This window comes from Mytilus edulis, chromosome 1 (genome assembly GCF_963676685.1).
Source record: "Mytilus edulis chromosome 1, xbMytEdul2.2, whole genome shotgun sequence".
In the NCBI taxonomy this organism is placed as follows: domain Eukaryota; kingdom Metazoa; phylum Mollusca; class Bivalvia; order Mytilida; family Mytilidae; genus Mytilus; species Mytilus edulis.
The window spans coordinates 74733939-74755254 of record NC_092344.1 but is presented as its reverse complement, the minus strand read 5'-3'; the positions used below and the strand labels follow the sequence as shown (position 1 = coordinate 74755254).

Here is a 21316-nt window from a genome sequence, read left to right as displayed (position 1 = left end):
AAATGAAATCAATTTTAAATGTGATTTTCGAATATTAAACGGTTCGAATTATCTCCCTTACACTAGAACAACATGCGATGTGTTACCTAATGTTCGTAACGTAGCTAGTTAGGAGTTAACTGTTATAATAAAATACATCTGAATGCAATGGAATCATACGTACAGGATGAGTTGAAATGATATCTTTTAAGTACATAATATGTAACACATAATCAATATGAAAAATAAAATGTTCTAAAAATAGATATACTATGAATTCTTGTTGGTGTACTGTATAATTCAATAAACAAGAAGGAAATCTACTTTCGTAAGTATGGGTGGTACTAAAACAAAATATCTGCTACTTTGACATACCTGATCTATTTCGTCACTTTTTTTGCAAAATGACTGGGAGAAGGACAGGCTTTTTTTCGTCTCTCTTTTAAACGAAGGAGTTGGAAGGAGAACACGAAGGAGGCAGCACCATTCGGGAAAATTTAATCCTATACCTTCATATAGGTCTGCTATAATATTTCATTTTGATTCTCACAACTAAGTTAACAAAAATAAAACGCAACGTTAAAGTACAACAGATAATAACACGAAATTACTACTGACAATATTTGCAGAAACTGTGTTAGGCAGATTGTAACTTTAAGTGTATTTCTATTATCTCAAATCAGATAATAAAAAAATAAAAACTGAAAGTCAAATACACTATAAGGAATAAAATAAATCAATGCAATATTCCAACTCTTTTTAAATTTAAATCTGATATATATTGAGAATTTAAAATAATCTAACATCAAGGATGGGGTGTTTCCCGGGGTAGACACTTTATTGATTTAAAGTGTTATATTTTGTAATACACTGTCTTAAAAGCATACTATAAAATCAAAGATATCATTTAAATTTGAGATATCAAATAATTTTTATATCTGCGCCCCTAAATTTCTGACGGATTTATTAAATTTTTCAAAAATTAAAATGAATATCATTTGATTTGCTTATGATTCCTTACTTCAAAAAAAGGACATCGCTCGAAGTCATGAAAGAGCAACAACTTAGAAAACAATCGTCTATATCTAGATAATTTTGAAATTGTCAAATTCAAACAATTGTGATACCGATGTCTTTCAAAATATTTTATGCAATACGAAACTGGCAATAAAAGGCGTTGTCTTTATGTCGATTTACTAACTTAGAAAACAATAAGATTACACACATAAGCACTATTATTCAATATCCGTTCTATGGCACTGATGAATAAGCTAAGTTTGTATGACTCTGCGGCGTATTGTTTTTCTTCACTTCAAAGTACAGTGAATTCTCAAATGACTGTGATGAAGAAGTTGGTTGACTAATTCCTGGATTTTGATTGGGTACTTCTTCTTTATTGTTAGGTTCAGATAATCTAAAAAAAAAACAAGATCTAGAGATGTTATGAAAAACAAAACATAAGTAATGTTATGGATTAAACATGAACTTATTTTCAAGAATAAACGAAGGAATGACACAGCAATATTGCTATATAGTGACAGAAATAAAATCTTGTTAAAAAATTGTGTAACAAACTAAAGTGATTCACAACAATTAAAGGGTACGTACTTTTCTGACGGTTGACATTTTTAATGAGTTAAGACCCTGTAAATACTTGGATGTTTCGTGCAAACGTTATTTTATTTTCAAATTCTTTTTTTGGTGAAATGATTATTGCAAAGTAGGTTATGTGTTCATGGTTATAATAGAAAAATGTGCTTGGTGTTTTTCTGTTGTGTTTATCCTGTTTGTGTTTTTTCGTCATTATTATAATAATGATTGTTATTGAAATTACAGTTATTTATTTTTTATTTCTGTATGTGGTTAACCATATGCATTTTCATTTATAAATATTGTAAATGATAAATGATAAAATGATCGGTACTTACTTTTTATGTTTAAAGCATATAAATATTCCAACAGCTATTATTAAACAGCAAACAACCAATACTAGTATGACCACAACGTACCAGTATACATGCATAAAACTGTTTTTCTGTAATGAATTATAATCATAATAATATACTGGGTCCTTAAATGTGATCAAATGTAACCTCAATGCTCTTAACTTTCGTATTTTGCTTAATCTATTTTATTAGAGCATCACTGATAAGTCTTTTGTAGACGAACTCGTATCTGGCGCACACAATTATGGTATATATGATGAGTATGTTAATATAAATAAAAAAAAAATATATTCACTTCCCAAAATCAATAGGACTATATAAAATATGTGATAAATTGCAATTACCGATAGTATAAAATGAGGGAAACTTATGACATATTACTTTAACCAATTTATAATGATGGTATAATATGTGTAAATGGATTCCATTTATTTTCAAAAAGCAAATATTATTTAGAACAAGCTTAACGGATAACACTTTAAATCACTATAAAAGGCGGACTGTCTGTCACATCGTGATCTAGCAAGGTGTTAAATTCAGGTACGTAACTATGTTTATCAATTGCAATCAAAAATTATGATGAATAAATACATACATGTGGATCAACTTCGTGTAAGTGTTCAATCGAAGATCTCTCTCGTACTATTGGCATATGTATATGACTTTCGATGACTTCGTGTGGTGTGTCGTCAAATACATGTTGTATGAGTGAACTGTTTACTGTATGATGTCCATCCTTGGCTGACATTATTATTATTTCACTGACTATGTCTCTGATGAAAATAAAAGGAGAAACATTTGATTATAATTTGATCATTTTAAGAAGATGATTGCAAAAGGTGAAAAGTGTAAAATGTCTCAGAATAAATTATTTCATATTTTTCATAAAATGTCTAAGCAAAAGAATAATACAAACACAAACAAGTATTAATCATATAAAGCGATATGATACTAAATTTCAAGAATAAAGTAATTTTAGGGGTTGTGTATTTTTATAGTAGTTCAATGTAAAAAAAATATGTCATTCACTTTACATATTATTGGCTGTAAACATTGACAAAAGCAGCCTAATGTCTTTAACTCTGAATGTGCAGGAAAAATCTTATATGTTCAACTTTTGTCACTTTTAATATTCATATATCATCATACTTTATCCTAACTGTCTTGATTAGAACAATGATAACAATTATTAGATAATTCACTAAAACCAACAAAAGATAACGCTTCCGAGAAAATGTATGTACAAAGACCAATACTACGATCAAAATTTGTTTGAGATCTGGTAGGATAAGAATATTAAGGTAAAGTTTTAATGGCTAGCTGTGATTCTTATGCTGCAACCTATAATCTTACTAGTTCTTGCTGTTCAACATTAGAAGTGGCAGATCATGGATTTAAACAGAATTTTCATTATGAGAGGAGGGCACAGTCGGAAATATATACTAACAAGTCAGTAATTGGACCAGAAAAAGTTTTTTCCGTACTGATAACATGGTTGATTTTGAAAAAGATTGGGATTATAAAAATGTATTGAATGTATTAGCCCTGTTTTCAATCATTCGTGAGTTTAAATTTCATATGAAGAAGAGGGTTGACAAAGTTTGAAGTAATTAATCATGTATTTTCTTTATTAACCATTCGTATGGCTGAGGATTTTGATAGAAGAAAAGGCTTGACCTAAAGGTGTTTAGAAAAATAGACCGATTTTATATCTTATGGTATTTTGTTTTAAAAAAATTGCCTCATCATGCAGCAAACAAAAAATTAAATTTTACATAGAAAATCCAGAATAACACTGAAACGAAAACATCTTATTTTAATTCCCAACTAGTGTTCTTTCTTTGCCCCAGTAATTTATCAATCATATGCAAATTTTCAACAGTTTTCTTTGACAAAATACATTTAAAAATTAAGTATTGCGTTCACAGAATGATAAAACAGCCTTTGTAACTTATTCTGCAAGTCCTTGTCAACTAGTTCCTTCAGGTGTCGGATTTAAACACCACTGATAAATAAGAAAATGTATATTTTTTTTCTTACATATATTCATTTGTTTCTTGAAGAAAAAAATCAGAATTGTAATTATCAACAAATAAATGATTTGACAGTGTGTCGTAGGAATTTTTGTTGTTCATGGAATGATGAAACACCTGTCTACTTGTCCAGCCGAAATATTCTATTATTCACATAAAAAGAGAACGCAGATTGCTAAATTAGATATATATTTTTGACAAAACAAATGTTATAACGTACAAAACGACATATTTTAGTTCAGTGATGAGTTCTTGTAAAGCACGTAAGACGAATTTAAATCAGAACTTACCCTACCGATGTTGTTTTTACTTTGTATTGAATAGTCAAATATAGTTGTTCTTCTACTTTTATTAAATCATACAATAAACTTCTTATTCCTTTCCCGACGTTTTCTCTATTATTTCTATCTACTCTTCCCCTCACAGTAAGGTACGGGTTAGTAATTGTCTCAGTTGTTGTTTCTATGTTTTGTTTGGCCGTTGACGTTATTGACATAGTCGAAGTGGTTAAAGGTGTTGTTGTTTCTGTTGTTTCTATAATATTTGTTATATTTTTTACAGTGTCAACCGTTAGATTGGTTGCATTTGTAGCAGTTTCTTCTATAGGTATCAATTCAGATGAATTAAGTACAGAGGAAGCAGATTCGATGGTTGCATTTGTAAAGGGTGTTGATAAAAGTCTTAGGATCTTTGACTCAAATTTATGTTCACAATATTCTCCCGTGAATCTTGAAGGACAAATACATTCGTAATCAGCATGAGTTATCACGCATGTTCCGCCATTGTGACAGCTGATATCGGCACAGAGATCGAATTCCATGTTACAAGTCAGACCAATAAATCCATGGGGACAATCACAAACTACGTAACCCCGAACTATATTACACGTGCCTCCATTCATACATGTATCAGGGGAACATGTAGCATTAATAGATTCATCACAATAATATCCTGTAAAGAAACAAAATATTCTTGTGAATTATGTATCATTATTATGCAACATAAAAAAATAACTCATCATTAATTAAGATATTAAGATCAAGGAAATGTTGAGAATCATGCATTTTCTCTGCTAATGATAATATGATACTGGATATCAATATAAGGAGCATTACTATTTCATTACAAAACATACGCGTCGAGCGAAATTTCTTGCGATTGCTCTATAAATACTGATCAATACTGTTTCCAGTAAAAAGTTAAAAAAAAATTATTCAACTCCGAGGAAAATTCAATCGGAATGTTCTTAATCAAATGGCAAAATCAAATGACGAAACACATCAAACGAATGGACAACAACTGTCATATTACTGACGATACACATGCATTTTCAAATGTAGAAAATAGGGGATTGAACCAGGTCTCACTTGTACGAAAGTCTCATCAAATTCCGTTATATTTGAAACGATGCGTGAACAAAACAGACATAATAAATACAATAGTCAAAATATGGGTACACCAGTCACCACTGTGTTACAATTTTAAAAGGAACAATTTTAGAAAAAAAGCACAAAAGTATCTATCAAAATAAAAACACATTTATTGCTTCGCGTGACTGACGTCAGAAAATTTATACGTCACATACTAGGAAGAAATTTTGTCGTTCAATGTTTATTACAAAACAATTTTATAATTTCACATGGGGAATGTTGGCATACAGGGTTAAAAAATCAAGAGTATGTTATAATTAATTTCAGAAATAGACCAAGATTTAAAATTGTCAAGTAAGGTTTATTAAGAGTCAAAAATGACTGTTTTCATACAATAATATATCAGTCGGAGATGTTCTGTTTATATAGGAATATGGCATTTAATATTAGGCTTTTTCCATGCAGAAACTAGGTTGGTCCCAGAATAATAATCAAGGTCCAGGAAAGTTTTATTTTCAGTATGTGATATGACGGTTGGAGAATGTCTGATTTACATCTGATTTGTGTTTACTAGTATGATCAAGATGGTGGAACAATAGAAATTATAAAGGTATGGTATTAATGCCAATGAGACAACTATCCATCAAAGTCACAATTTGTACAAGTAAATCATTATAGGTCAAAGCACGGTCTTCAACACGGAGCCTTGGCTCACACCGAACAGCAAGCTATAATGGGCCCAAAAATGACTAGTGTTAAACTATTCAAACGGTCTAATCTATATAAAAACGAGAAAAGAGAAACACTTATGAACCACATCAATTTTTGGGGGAAATTTTTTTTGACGTATTGAAAAGTCAATATTCGTTGTAACTTTTTGCATAAATCAATGTTTCAATTTGTTGGTGTTAATTTTTTTTATTTGCCTATCATAAATATAAAATTCATATTCAAGGAATGTTATGTCTTTTACTTCTATCGCTTAATTTTCTCAAATTTTCATAATCATTTATCAATTGATTTTTTAGAAGACAAGATGAGAAACTTTTTGGACATTTTTCACTATTTTCTTTATACCATCTAATATCCTGGCATTCAAATTATGTAATTATACCTGTAAAACCATCGGGACATACACACTCATAACCACTAAGAGTATTTATACATTTCTGAGTTCCATTACAAGGTGACGTCCTACATTCGTCTATATTGCTTTCATCACAAAACTGACCACTCCAACCTGTAAAAAGGGTCAATATATTATTGTTATAAACAATAAACGTTAATTCACAGTGAAAAGAAATCATTATTGTTTCTATGACATTCATAAAAGAATGCTTCTTTTTGTAACTTCATTGGGGTGTAAAAGCGTTGACCGAAATATATTTTGTACTCATTCTAAAAATGTGCGCACGGTCAATGCTTTTACAACCCTATGAAGGTACAAAAAGAAGCATTCAATACTTATAATTATATTTTCAACTAGGATCATGAAAACACGATTTTTATCAAGTTTTTATTTAATTTACCTGTGCAGTTTATTATGGGACCTCGTGTCATCATGAGTGGTAAATTTTAATGTGTAATGAAGTTGGCTAAGGAATAACGCGAGATTGCAGTGTAGCCAATCAGAATAACGTATTGTACTGAAACATGCATCTAATGTAATTATTTGAATATGTTATATGCTACTAGGATCAGATAAAAGTAATCAAAACTTTGATATTTGTTTTGTGTTGCTTCTTCGTCATTTTGATAATAAATGACGGTTTTCAATTCATACATATTTGTTTGTTTGTCATTACTTCATCACATCAAACAGAGCAAGCCTGTGTTGACAATAAATAGGATTTTTATCTATCTGAAACGGATGTCTTGCTTTTACATATATCATGCTTGTCTTGTTTTATTGACTGTTTGGGTTGCCCTTTTATATGTCTTTGAACATCTATCGAAATGAGATTGAGTGAAATTTGTTCATGAATTTATTTTATATGATACATACATTTTCGCTTCATTTCAGGTTGGTGGACATATTAACTTGTTTGATTTTAACATCTATTTTAAGAAGTTTACCTGGATCACATATCTGCATTCCAGTTGTAGAGTCACATGTATAATGTCCAAAGTCTCCATCAGACGGCTTACAAAATATGTCACAATACTCTCCAAAATAGTATTTATCACAATACACCTTAACATTGTATGTTAGCCTGCAAAAAATAATATACTTTTTAAAAACTTTGATGATTGAGCAGAATGAAAGAAAATATCATGTTACATGTGTGCACGAATGTTTTACTTGTTATCTTTGATTATGTCACTTGAATGTCTTTACAAGTGAATTTGTTGAGATTATTTGATTTAAACTATGTTTTAACTTATTCATGTTAATGATTTGAATTTTTCATTTCTTTGAAACGACGATTTATTTATTGTTGATATATGAATTAGAATTTCATAATCTTACCAACACCTTATTTGTTTATTAAGGAACGCCAAAGAATGAGAGTCGACTCTGATACAACTATGAACTCGGATGAATGAAACTCACTATCCAATCGCATTAGAAATGTTAGTACTGGTGTTATTATACGAAAAGCTTTTTTAAGTTCAAATGAAATGTGTTACAATCTGAAACCGACCGTGCAAGGGCTGTATAGCCAGTCAAGGTCGTTAAAAATTTTCATTTGTTGACAATCTGAAATTTGTATTCTCACATATGATTAACCATCTGTTGACAGTGGTTATTACTTCAAAAATATGGTGAAATGAATTTCCTACGACAAATTGGAAACAAATGTAAACAAAGCTACAACTCACAGTGTTCTTTTCCTTATTTGGAAAGCTGCTACAGGGGCCTCAAGTTGAGATCTGGCGGCTTTTAGACCAAACACACCACTAAGGAAATCTACATGATCATTGTTATTGTCATCTACATCCCATACTTCTACTTTCAGTTTTAGTTCTCCCTGAAAAAAACAAAAGTATAAAAGTTTCACTTTGAACATGGGTTTCACAATTTATAAATTTGAACGACATTTTCATAATAAGGTCAGTATTTAGCGCTCAATGATGTTTGAGGTGTCCATTTGCTCGTCTGTCAATCTTTAACACTTTCTTATTGTAATATCACATGTTTTTTTCTTCATTTTAAATTAAGGGGATTATAAATCTTGATTGCACATCATAAGTAGAAGCACAAAAAGTACTTCAGATTGAATACATTTTGAATTAAAAAAAAAAACAAGCTTTTGAAACTTGACCTTTAATATAAATGTACATGTCTTTATGTATTTGAATGTTAATTCATTTTCAAACTGGCGATTGGCTTTCTCGGATTTTGGAATTTTAACATGGTTAAGTATGATAATGCTTATGCTCATAACATTTCAAATATAGATAAGAATATAGAAATTCTTTTGTCCGATCAACATAGTGTTGAGCTAACTGATACATGTTTTAAAGTATATAATAAAAATAATGATTTAGTACTATATGTAATGCAATTTATGATGAAACTGTAACGTCAAAAGCATAAAACAAAATATTTTATAACTGACATAGTAAGACAGTGTAATGAAATATGATGAGATGAACAGCCCTCATTTAACTGGGTTTTTTTGTCAATCTACATATATGTAAATGGTAAATCTTTTTTTTTCACAAGGCTTGCAGCTCATACATGTACCTAGCTTAAAGTTAAATAATTTCAGAAACAACAAATATTTGCTATTGTTATTTAAAAATAATCTGAATTGCAAGATCGCTAAAGGTCTTAAGCAAATATGCAATTAAAATTGTCGTAAATTTTTAATAATCCCGACAATTTAAATGAGAAATAAAGCAAATGTCAATGCGAGAGAGATCAATATACGGTTGTCAGCATTAAAATGTTCCTATATAGATATTATAAGATCTGGTACGAGTGTCAATGAGACAACTCACCTTCACAGCACAAAGTCTAGGTCTAATGTAGGACAAAACATATCAGGTCTGCTTACAAGAATGAATTTCATATAGGACACAAACAATCATTGTATATGTGACTAAAATATTTTGCAAATGAAAACTACATGAACTTAACAGAAAAACGGGGTTCACTGTTTCGTGAGCTCAGTAGTTCTGCTGCTCCCGTTAATGTTCCTTTATTGTTGATAATGCCAAAAGTTCTAAATAGAGTATAGTTTTTGGCGCAAATGAAATGTTTTTGAATCAAAAGCAACGAATCTATTTATATACCTACCGGCCAAGAGTCAAAGAGAATTTTGATAGGATTACGTATGCCAGCTATAGACGATCCGAAAGTCACAGTATTACTGTTCTTGATCTCTCCCGAATCTTTATGGTAGTATGGACACGTATGAATATTTTCTGGTCTAAAAAAAACCATGTAAAACATATGAATCTTATGAAGACAATATTATTACATTTGCGTTTATAACAGGTAAAATGCACTGATTCATGAAACCGTTTATTCAATCTTGTGAATTTCAATTAGACTATATGTCATTTATTTGAACGCTAAACTCACAGGAAATTGTTTTTATCAGTGTGAAGGTCGACGACTATCTAGTGAGTAGTTCAAGTTTATACCACGTTTAAGCGAATACTGGTAAGATTCCCATGGAGAGGAATGTTTGGGAGGGGGTACCAAAGTTTGTCATATAAGCTTGTGATTGTTTTAGCATTAAGTTAAAGGTAACAATATGCGACCGAAGCCAGCTTCCTCTTTTACATAACATCATAGTTGACCTTCCCACGAATAGAAACAGTAATATAAATTATGCAAATTATTTTTGTCTACCATGTCCGTCATGTTTTACCTGCTTAAATGATTTGATCGATCGATCCTCAATTATAAATTCCTTCTTTGGAATGAAAAGGAACATCTGGCTTATCATCGTGTGATTTTGTATTTTTCTCACAGACTTACTTTTTCCGAATGTCTAGCCATAATACAGATAACTGTCATAGTTCTTCCTGTACAAACAAAGGTATCTTACGTTTCACTTTGAGCATGGTTTACACTAATTAAAGTATATGTTTGCATTTTTTCATAGTTGAGCAATTCCAATTGATATTCTATAGTGCGTCTTTCTATGTTATGATGATACACTATTGTTTCAGATAAGGGTGGAGGTTGGTACCTATTAAAACGTTTAAACCCGCCGCGTGTGCTTGCTAATTTGCTAAGTCAGGAACCTTATGTTCAGTAGTTGTCGTTTGTTTATGGTGTTCATAAGTGTTTCTCATTTCTCTTTTTTTTTATATATTGATAAGACCGTTGCTTTTGCCGTTTGAATGGTTTTACACTAGTCATTTTACGATTGTAATTTTTGAGGTCCTTTATAGCTTGGTGTTTGGTTTGACACAAGACTCCGTGTTGAAGACCGTACTTTGACCTTTAATGATTTCCTTGTTCTTAATTAACAAATTGTGACAAGGATGGATCGAGAGATGTCTTATTGGCACTCATGTAACAGCTTCTTGTATCTGTGAATGAAAATAGTAAAACTCAATAGATTCTTTTTATAATATGTGTAATCATAGACATAGATCGGGAATTGTTTGAGAATTAACTGTGTCATTTGATCACCTAATATAAAATTTTCCAAAATGTTAGCAACAAGTTGCACATTAACGATGACGTATTTTCTATTTATGTTGATGTCATATATTCATAAAAATCATACTTCAGCAACAGAGAATTGTGTATAAATATAATAATCATTTAGTATCAGTAAGATCAGACAACTATTCATAACATGTCCAAATTAAAACAAATGTTTGTTGGAAGTACACTTAGGGAATTAATATAAATAAGATGTGGTATGACTGCTAATGCGACAACTCTTCATCCAAATCACAATGTATAAAAAAGGAATTATAATAACTAGTGTAAACAGGATAACCGATGTTCTTTTCTAAATAAAAAAACGAGAAACATTTATAAACCACACAAACAAACGACAACCACTGAACAACAGACTCCTGACTAAGGATAGATGCATTAAAAAAAAAGGCAGCCGGTTAAACGTTTTAACAGGCGATAATCTTCTTCCTAACCTGATACAGTAGTGTAATATTGCAAAATAAAAGGAACCCCTCGATCAAAAAAGATTTAAACAAAAACAAGTAAACATACACTGAACTAATAAGTTTGATATATGACACAAAATAAATACAATATTAAAAATAAAAATGCAGGAACTGTGTTAAAAGACAACTCTAACTAAGACAAAACGTCGTTAAATAAAACAACTTACACCGATTAATTGAAATGTAATAATTTTGTTGTTGTTCAGGGTACCGAAATAAACATATTTTACAAAACTAATAACTTGTTTGTTCACACAGTAGTCTAAATGTATCTTCATTCTAAATACTAAATCAAAGTTGTTACTTATAAATATAAAAAAAAAACAGTAAGACGAAATATAATAACTTATAATAAGTAAACATTGAATAACTGAAATACATCACAAATTGTGTAAACAGTTAAAGGTTTATGTAATGCCAAAATAAACGTATCTACATGTGTTTTAGGTTCGTTAACTGTTACGCTAAAAGGGTAACAAAAGTATGGAGTAAGGTTTGGTATGCAGGACTAAAATCAATAATTACGTCCTCATGATATATAGATTATATTTCAATTTTAAAGAAAAATGATAAATATATGCCAATATTATATGGCTAATGCATTTTGCAGACATAAGAAGTAATGTATGTATTACCCATCGGAATTATCTATACACACTCTAAACTTATGATCACAGTCACTAAAGCAGAACGGTCCCCTTCCATCACAGCAATGCCCATTAGAACCAACGCCTCCAGAATTTATGAATTTCAATAATCGGATTTCTACGATACCACTGCTAAACACAGTCTGAAATACAAGAAATATTATTGGTTGAAATACTTGGAACTCCCTTAGGCAAAGCTGACCCTAGATGAATTTAGCTGTTCTTTCTTTGTCCCTTTTGGTTATATATAGCTCATAACTTATCTATGAATTATGCTTCTCAGGCTTTCTAATGATTAGATTTTACCGTTCTTGATCAAGGTAAAATCCAGAAAAGCTCTTCAAAATCACGAAATTTATCAAGTTTTATTTTCATTTTAAAAAAACACATCTAAACGTGTTTGTTGGGTTTTTTTTTCAGGTAAATCAATCTTAAGTTATGTGTTCTATGCGGATTTGCAGAAATCTTTAATTCGAATACAGTGTGAGAACTGTATAGCAAATGTCTGGAATTATATATTATTTTATTGCCTTTTGTTTTCTTTATGAATCCTGTGCGTAAAGTTTAATTTACAAAAGTTAACATGGCGTCATGAATGTATTATTCATCTAGACCGTGTTTTTAAATGTATACGTTTTTATATAAATGACACATGCATGTACTCTTGAATTATTTATACTGCAAAACGTTTATTAAGATAATCATTATGTCTCAAACAAAAACACTGTTTTTGAACTTTTACAGTCGAGATCGTAAAGATAGACAATGAAAAATACAATTCAAATTCACTTCATGAAAATGTGACGTAATATTTGTATCATCAATATGAGCATTCATTATGAGCACACATGTATTTCATTTCATATATATATTTTCTTTTCTGTATAAGCTGGATATTTTTCATTATTATAAACGATTAACACATTTTTATAATTACATTTGCCAATTTTATTATGAAATATTCGTTTGTTTGTAAATAAACAATTCGCATGCGTAACAACCATACGTGTAAAAATTGTGCCTTTACCAATTACCAACTATGACAGGATAGATAAACTATCTAACATAATTATGTATCACGGTTTTTTTTTCTTTTTTGTTGAATTCAGACGTTTCTACGTGTTTCTATTCTTCATTGATAGGTTTTGGACTTTGGCATTGTAACAATTGGACTTTTAAGTTGTCTTACTTCAAAAACTTGACCATGATATTTTGGTTGCGTTAGCAAATCTGTTGGAACTTTTGCAGATGATACAGTTAGGTTGATTGATTGTTGCTTATTTAACAATTATAAATAAATCATGGCATTTAGGACACAAACTCACGCAATATAATAAAAAGTATCTGAAAGGAAAGACATTTGGGTTGTCAATGGTAAATGAGTGTACTGAAGTAATCGAATTTAATGTCCCTATTCCTAACGCCCATGGCTTCTTATGGTTCCTCGAAGTAAAAACGAATGCCCATATTTTGCAAGTATTTTACCTCCGGATGGGAGTCGTCAAATAAACTGGTTAAAACAATTAATCAAGAGTTCACCAATAGTATATATAAAAGTGCAATAAAATATGATAAATGACGATGGAACATAAATATAAAGGAACTAATCATATGTGTTAAACTTTTAATGACCTAATAAGGTCATAGTAACAGAATAACAGATTGATACTTTACTTTTATTACCTACAAATATTGTTCATTGTTTGTTGTTGAACATAATTATGATCAAATTTTATTCGTATAATTTTTTTCAATGTTTGAAATATCATATCCGTCAAAATGAAATAAATATAAAAAATATACAAGTTGTTTATATGATATGTAATTAACATGCCATAACTATTATGAGTCATTAATAATAACAAGAATGACTAAAACTAAAATATGTATTCTTGATAGCAATTTATTACTTTCGTGTACAACACAAAAAGCACAAATGAAAAAAAGACCTAAATATACAATGTTCTGCGTAAAGAATAGACAATGGAAACGGAAAACGTGTCAAAGAGACAACAACTCGCACACCGAGAAGAACACAGTCTTAGGCCACCAATGGGTTTAGTCCACTTGTGATGGACCGTTTCATGATGTACATTTCGTAAACCGAGATGTGTAAAGTATCTTTTAAACCGTGCTGCAGAGTTACTGCATGATGTTATCATTATCTTCGAATTGGTTTAATGGATGTGGACACGTAACAACACCATGGAACAATTGTTTATGTCTGATATCAAATAAACCCTTTTCGCCCTTTATTCATGGTTTAATTTGTAGGGACTTGGCACTTAAATAAAGATACTCCAGAATTATGATTTAATACGCCGAACGTACGTGTTGTCGACATTAAAGATTTCATCATTTTGACGAACGAGCGTATCTTGATGAACGACCGAAACGTGAGCAGCTTATACAGTTATTATATATAATTCATAATATTTAAGACTAATATACTAAAGTCTATTTGCTTCAAAACACATACAATACTGACATGTTCACAAAATGAACTGCTGCCAGTAAGAAACCCATCCTTTCTTCGAATATACATATTATTCTGATAACCAGATATCATTTTCCAGCCATATCTGCCCAATCGGCGCTAGACACACCGTATCTTTCGCCCGGATCGTATTGATTTTTATTCCAAAAAGTGTAACAACATAATACAATCTGATGCCCTATTACATTGGAGTGATGTGTAGATAAACCAGTGAAACATACGAAACAAAAAGTAAAAAATGTTGTGGCCTCCTTGTGATGAAATCGGATCCATGTTTGTTTCACGTCTTCTCTAATATACAAATATATGACGCAAGCACAAACACAAAAAAGCTATTTCGATGGAGCTTTCCCCGCAATGTTGACACAAATGTTGGGTTTTTATGATATATATTATATTGTGGTCAACCTAATAGGTTAATGGCTGTCATATAGTAAGTTTACCAGAAACTAGGTCCATTGTATTGAATATATATTCCATGTCAAATATTTACCGTAATATATAATAACTGAAAAGGAAATGTAGTTATATGTCAATGTGACAGTTACCAATTATCACGGAAACCTACAGACATCTAAAGGTCAACAGCAAAGGTCTTGATGGGGGTAAACAGTATAAAGAAAAATAGACAAAATGTGTAGAAAAATGGTTAAAAAAATTAAGAATAGAGAAAAATAAGCAAAAGAGGTGCTAAATATATAGTCCTTTCGACAAAATTAAACAAGTGTGAGGATAACGATAAAGTCTGAATTAAGATCAAGCGTCTGTCTATGTACAAGGGCATGGTCCGTGGGAGTTTTAATAAATCGAAGTGCATTTGCAAGAAGTAAAACTAACTCACTCCATGCCTTGAATATAAATATATGTTATTTCTTACTTTTTCCTTAAATGTTTAACCTCATCATTTCATTTTTCATATCTAATTAGTCATGTTAAAGACCAAAATGCTCAAGCAGTATGTATAACTGGTTTGATATGAACATATAGTTATGCAAAACCATGCATGTATGACTACCTTTACAGTACGGTTTATTACATAATAACGTCATGTTTCTGTCATAACTAATGTTGCTTTTACATAAAATGGATTATAACAAGCAATGGAGGTGTTACTTTATATTTCCATAACAATAAACATGCATTTATGAATCCGAAACAATAACAACACTCCCAAAGTTGTAATGTATTTTCTATATGTTCAATAAATTGCATAAATCCTCGATTTCAAAATTATTTTTGCATATTTAGGCAGGATGTCTTTGTATATTTTATCTTTCGGTATCTAAACGAAGAGGATGAAAAGGACACTTTTGGTAATCATTTGTGGAAAACTTGTGTTTGATTCCGAATCATCCTGAAACGTTCTAGATATATATCCACTCTCAATGACCATGCCTTATACAGCGACGAAATGTGTTCTGAAGATGGCATGGTATGCCCAAACGGTTGATATGTAAAATTGATATAGTTTTAACAAAGTTCTTTTTTGATAGATGGATATAATTACATATTTGTTAACTTTGAGGTTGGCAAACATATACACGAACTTCCAAATAACGTATTTTTTCAGGAAAATTATGACGTTAGTACTACGCAAAAATATCTTCACGTCACGATGTCCAATAACGGGTATTTCCCACAATGACCCTATGTCAACCGCGGCAGTTCATTCATAAAAATGAATCTGGAAAGTCTTCTATTATCATTAATTTTGACAGCATTTGTTTGTTATAACAGATGACTAGTCGACCTTCATTAGCTTCAATGTGAATAAAGAGATGTAAGAGGTTTAACTTTTATGTAAACAAGTCAGCAACTAAACAACAAAAACATAGATGTTATTGTTTGGTCTTCAAAAATAAAGCCAACAGTTCATCAGGCTCTCAATCGTTCAGAGTGTAAAAAAAAATGAAAAAATAGATATTAAAGATTTTCAAAGATCTGCACACATACCCCAAATCCTTAATGACAACATACATAAAGATAGTAATAGAGAAAACTGTTGAAATTGTTCACCTTCATTAACATTTAAACCAAAAAACAATTTCAAATCTCCTTCTTATTTCAATCAGAGGAATAACAACAAAAAAACTTAACAGAAAGTTCAAGAAAAACCAGTACCGGAAATGTTCATTACCAAATTCTTATCACTTATTGAGTTATCTGGCCCGAGTAGTTTCCTAAAATTCTGAACTCAATAAGACCGATAAAATAAAATAAACAGAAGTGCAAGTAAAACAATAATGATTGATCAGTATAAAAATGCACTAGTTACTTTGAATAAGCTCAAAGTACTGCACCTCCTGGCATATGCGATATGGGTTTTGCTCATTGTGGAAAGCCGTACGATGACTTATAGGTGTTAACTTCTGTAACTTTTAGTCTCTTCTGGAGACTTTTCTTATTTGCAAGAGAGAGATAGACAGAGAGTCAAAAACAACCCATTTATCACAATATTGATTTTAAAATGGTCTTCATCAACCATCTTGATGAAGAGATCAACAGAGGTGACTATAATAGGCCTGAAACAAGATGTTACATGTTGATCTTTAACCAACTTATGAAAGTTAACACATCGACATCAACCACCGGTGTCATCTATGTCAAGTTAGATTAGATGATGATCATCGTGTAAAATGTTTTGAATGACACTTACATCAACTTTAGTTTACTGTAGGACTAAATACTGGTTAAGCCATGGACATTTGATCTACACATTTGTTTTGTAATTTCATTTTTTTAAAGAGATAAATATCCAAAATTGAAAAAGAAGATTTTGCTTTCTTCGTATGAGAAAAATTTAGTACTGTGGGCAATATGTTAATATGATACTGGGATTGTTACTTTATAACTTTGAAAATATTGTAATAGGATATTTTTTTTTATTTTGAACTGTTATGGTCAGCGCTTGACCGATGAATGAATTTTTTCGGGACTTGGACTTAGATGCCTTTTTTGTTGATTGATCAATTCTCCTTTCCTTCATATTCTTATTTCTGATGACCTCTTTTATAACTTGATGCCTTGCACAGTCAATTAATTATCTTAAAATTGGAGCATATCAATTGTCATTGTATGATAATGACATACATTTTGGAATATTCAAACTGTTTGACTTTGATCTCAAGAAATTATATATTGAGTATCTAAATATAGATTCGCTGAAATAAATTATACTAGTTTTAAATGAGAAAACAATGATATCTATTGAAATGTAACATGAAGTCATTCTTGAAGGTTGGTTAATATATGTTAACCTCAAATCAAACATTAAAAGAAATAATTTATTAATCATAATCAAAAGATTTAGAGAATAATTCCCTAATTGTTTTCTTTATGATTAGAATACGATAAAGACTTCCTGTCAAATACATGCAAGAAAAAAGCATCTCCTCTTTAAATTAAGCTCTATATTAAGTAAAGGTTTGACCAATGGACGATAGATATCATTTTATTCGTGATCTTCAATAGAGAAGACATTCTATGTAAGAGTTTTATACTCCTTGAGCTTCCAGGCGAATGTGGAAAATATAGGGCAGTGATAGTGGGAATGAGACCATATCCCAATTGAATCCCGATAAACAATTATGTTACACTGGAGTGTCCTGATTTCAACATTTATAAACTACAATAATTGGGTATATGGAATCAATCTGGTTTTAAAAGAGTTTTGATATTTGAGCAATATTTGGTCCATCCTGTTCTATTCTTAGTATAATCAACTATATATAATGAAGAACACGTATGGATGTTTAACCCCGCTGCATTTTTGTGCCGGTCGCAAGTCAGGAACCTTTATAGCCTTTGTGAATCTTGTGTGTTCTTTTAATGTTTCTTTGTTTGCATTTTTCGGAGTTACAATGTAAGAGCGGCTGCCATTTCGCTGAACTAGTATACATTAGTGTGTAGTGTCCAGCTGAAGTTCTCTTAAGGTTCCGGTACTTTTACGCTGGCTGCGTAATAAAGACCCATTTTGGTGTTATTTTCTGCTCTGTTGCCGGGTTGTGTTATCTTTGACAGCTTTCTCGTTTCCATTCTATATTTTATTCTTTATATTTTCTTTCTATAAATGCATTGAGAATTATATGCAACTGTCATACAAGTGAGAGGATTTGCAAGCTATAAAACCAGGTTAAATCCACTGTGTTCTACATAAGAAATACGACAGTTCTTATCCACTCGTTTGATTCTAATTTAGCTTTTTATTTTGCCATTTCATTAGGGACTTTTCGTTTAATTTTTTCCTCGGAGTTTGGTATTTTTTTGTTATTTTTCTTTTTGTACAGTTTGCAGCACAACCTGACCACTGTTTGTAATACAACGACACTATAATCATAGCCAGTTTATGTAGAGAGAAAATACTACCGTTGTCTTTCTTTTCAGGCATCCGTTATTTAATAAAAGACATAGTGTATTACGAACGAAATTCCAAGGTTACATTTACAGTTCCGGAAAGCTATTCCAATGATGTACCGGTCAACTAATATTTACAATGCCTGACCGGAATTGTAGCTAGTCCTAACTTAGCATTTTTAATTTATTATGAAAACATCAAAGACACCAGCTTTCAGAATCTTTCAATGAATTATCAATCTCTCATGTGTTTTTATTTTATTTTCAGAAAGTTAATTTTAAAGGAGTCTTCGATTTTGTTTAACTAAATTTCGCGTCACACGAGGTTATTTGTACAATTTTAGGTTCTAAAAGGTCACGTCATATTTCTGAAAATAAATGACTATTGTTATATGAGGTTCCTACACACTTATACAAGTAAACTTTAGCGACAGGACATAAAATCTGTCATCGTATACATAAGTAATTGAAGAGGGCAATATATAGAACTGTAATTATAATTAATACCAAATCTTCATCATATCTCCTCTTTTCCTAAAGTTTCGAAATTCTTATCTGTTATTTCAGAATGGTGCAAGCTTTTTAAAATAAGATCATTACGACGAAGTTAATTCTCAAAAATAAATTGTAAAATATATTATTTGCTTTTCCATTCCGATTCCTTTTACGGTCTTGTGTATTTGTTTGTAACTAAAGAGATATTTCTATTGAAGAAATTAGAGACACAAAAAGCAATATTATACAGTCATACTTTAGTTTCTCATTTTAATAAAAGAAAAGAAAATTCTCGTGTATAAGTTCATCAAACAAACTCTTTAAGTGTTACATGTGTAAGTACAATAACCCTTTGAAAACTGTTCTCTGGGCTTCAAATCAATAATATAAAATTGAGAATGGAAATGGGGAATGTGTCAAAGAGAAAACAAACCGACCATAGAAAAAACAACAGCAGAAGGTCACTAACAGGTCTTCAATGTAGCGAGACATTACCGCACCTGGAGGCGTCCTTCAGCTGGCCCCTAAACAAATATATACTAGTTCAGTGATAATGAACGCCATACTAATTTCCGAATTGTACACAAGAAACTAAAATTAAAAAAAATACAAGACTTACAAAGGCCAGAGGCTCCTGATTTGGGACAGGCGAAAAAAAGCGATGGGGTTAAACATGTTTATGAGATCTCAACCCTCCCCCTATACCTCTAGCCAATGTAGAAAAGTAAATGCATAACAATACGCACATTTAAAATTTCAATCCAAGAGAAGTCCGATTTACTTCGACTTATGTCAGAAGTTTTTTAAGTATAACATAAAAAAAAAACATTCATTGTAGGAAGCGTGTATGTACTTTCTAATTTATCTTTGGTTTAATGAAATGTTTGTATAATGTATAAACAGATTGTTACAGTTCCATTTCGTATGATCGTCAAAATCTAAAAACGAAATAAATAGCTATGCTTACCTGTAAAAAAGTGAACACGAAAAATAAAGTCCAAACTAGACACAAACAAGACATCCTACAAAAATTATAACAATAAATACACTTCTGGTTTATTTTACAGACACACCAATTGTGATGGATGAGTCAGGTGACATGTTTGATCACGTGACAACAAACTGCAATATGTACGTATATCTCAAGACAATGATGCTACATGTATTACATCTTATATGACAATTACTAATTAATAGTTGAGTGTATTGCATAAAATGGATGTATATTTATAAGGAACACCTTTTACATGTTTAAATCGCCCATAGTTTTGCATAAATCATGTCTTTGACAATAATTTTTCCGTGAAATATATCATATTTTGTCATGCCGGGACCTTTTATAAAGTACTGTACGGTATAGGTCTTTTTTTCCGTACGGTGACTTGAAGTTGTTCACATCCCCATATTTTTGTGTCTGGTTTAAAATAAGTGTCTCATTGGCAATCATACCACATCACAATATTTTGTAAACAGTCTACAAAATATGACAGAAACATATGGATGTTTAGTAAAGTGAGTGATGATTAATTTTTCTTTAAAAAAGTATTTTACAGATTTTGTTTGTACCGGTAGACAAGACCCTTTCGTTATTTTTCTCCTTTCTTATAATATCTACGTTTTAGAGTTCCTGTTGAAGATAAATATTATAAGTTGTAAATTCGTTTTGTCACATGTTCAATTGAAAATTACGTCAATTAGATAACACTAGTACTGGAGCTAAAACATCTTCTCTGGAAAAGGTAAAGATCTTTTAAAAATTATAAAAGTTAAAAACAAAATGAAGTTGCATGCTTTACGTCATATAACAGTTGTTGAAACATTTATTGAAAAGTCCGTCAAACGGGAAATACAACCAGAACATGTAATAAAAGTGATATACAGGAAAATAAAATGG

General features: G+C 30.8%; 1 protein-coding gene across 1 annotated transcript; it reads right to left on the bottom strand.

Annotated features, from left to right (window-relative positions):
* Positions 1–463: 463 nt before the first annotated feature.
* LOC139490008 (delta-like protein 1) lies at positions 464–20525 on the bottom strand. The gene is made up of 10 exons (XM_071276863.1): positions 20390–20525; positions 12066–12220; positions 9575–9707; positions 8152–8300; positions 7405–7541; positions 6443–6568; positions 4249–4909; positions 2521–2698; positions 1908–2014; positions 464–1393 (listed from the first exon to the last, which is right to left on the bottom strand). The coding sequence occupies exons 1-10, from the start codon at positions 20441–20443 to the stop codon at positions 1231–1233; spliced, it is 1863 nt and encodes a 620-aa protein (XP_071132964.1). The 5' UTR covers positions 20444–20525; the 3' UTR covers positions 464–1230.
* Positions 20526–21316: the final 791 nt, after the last annotated feature.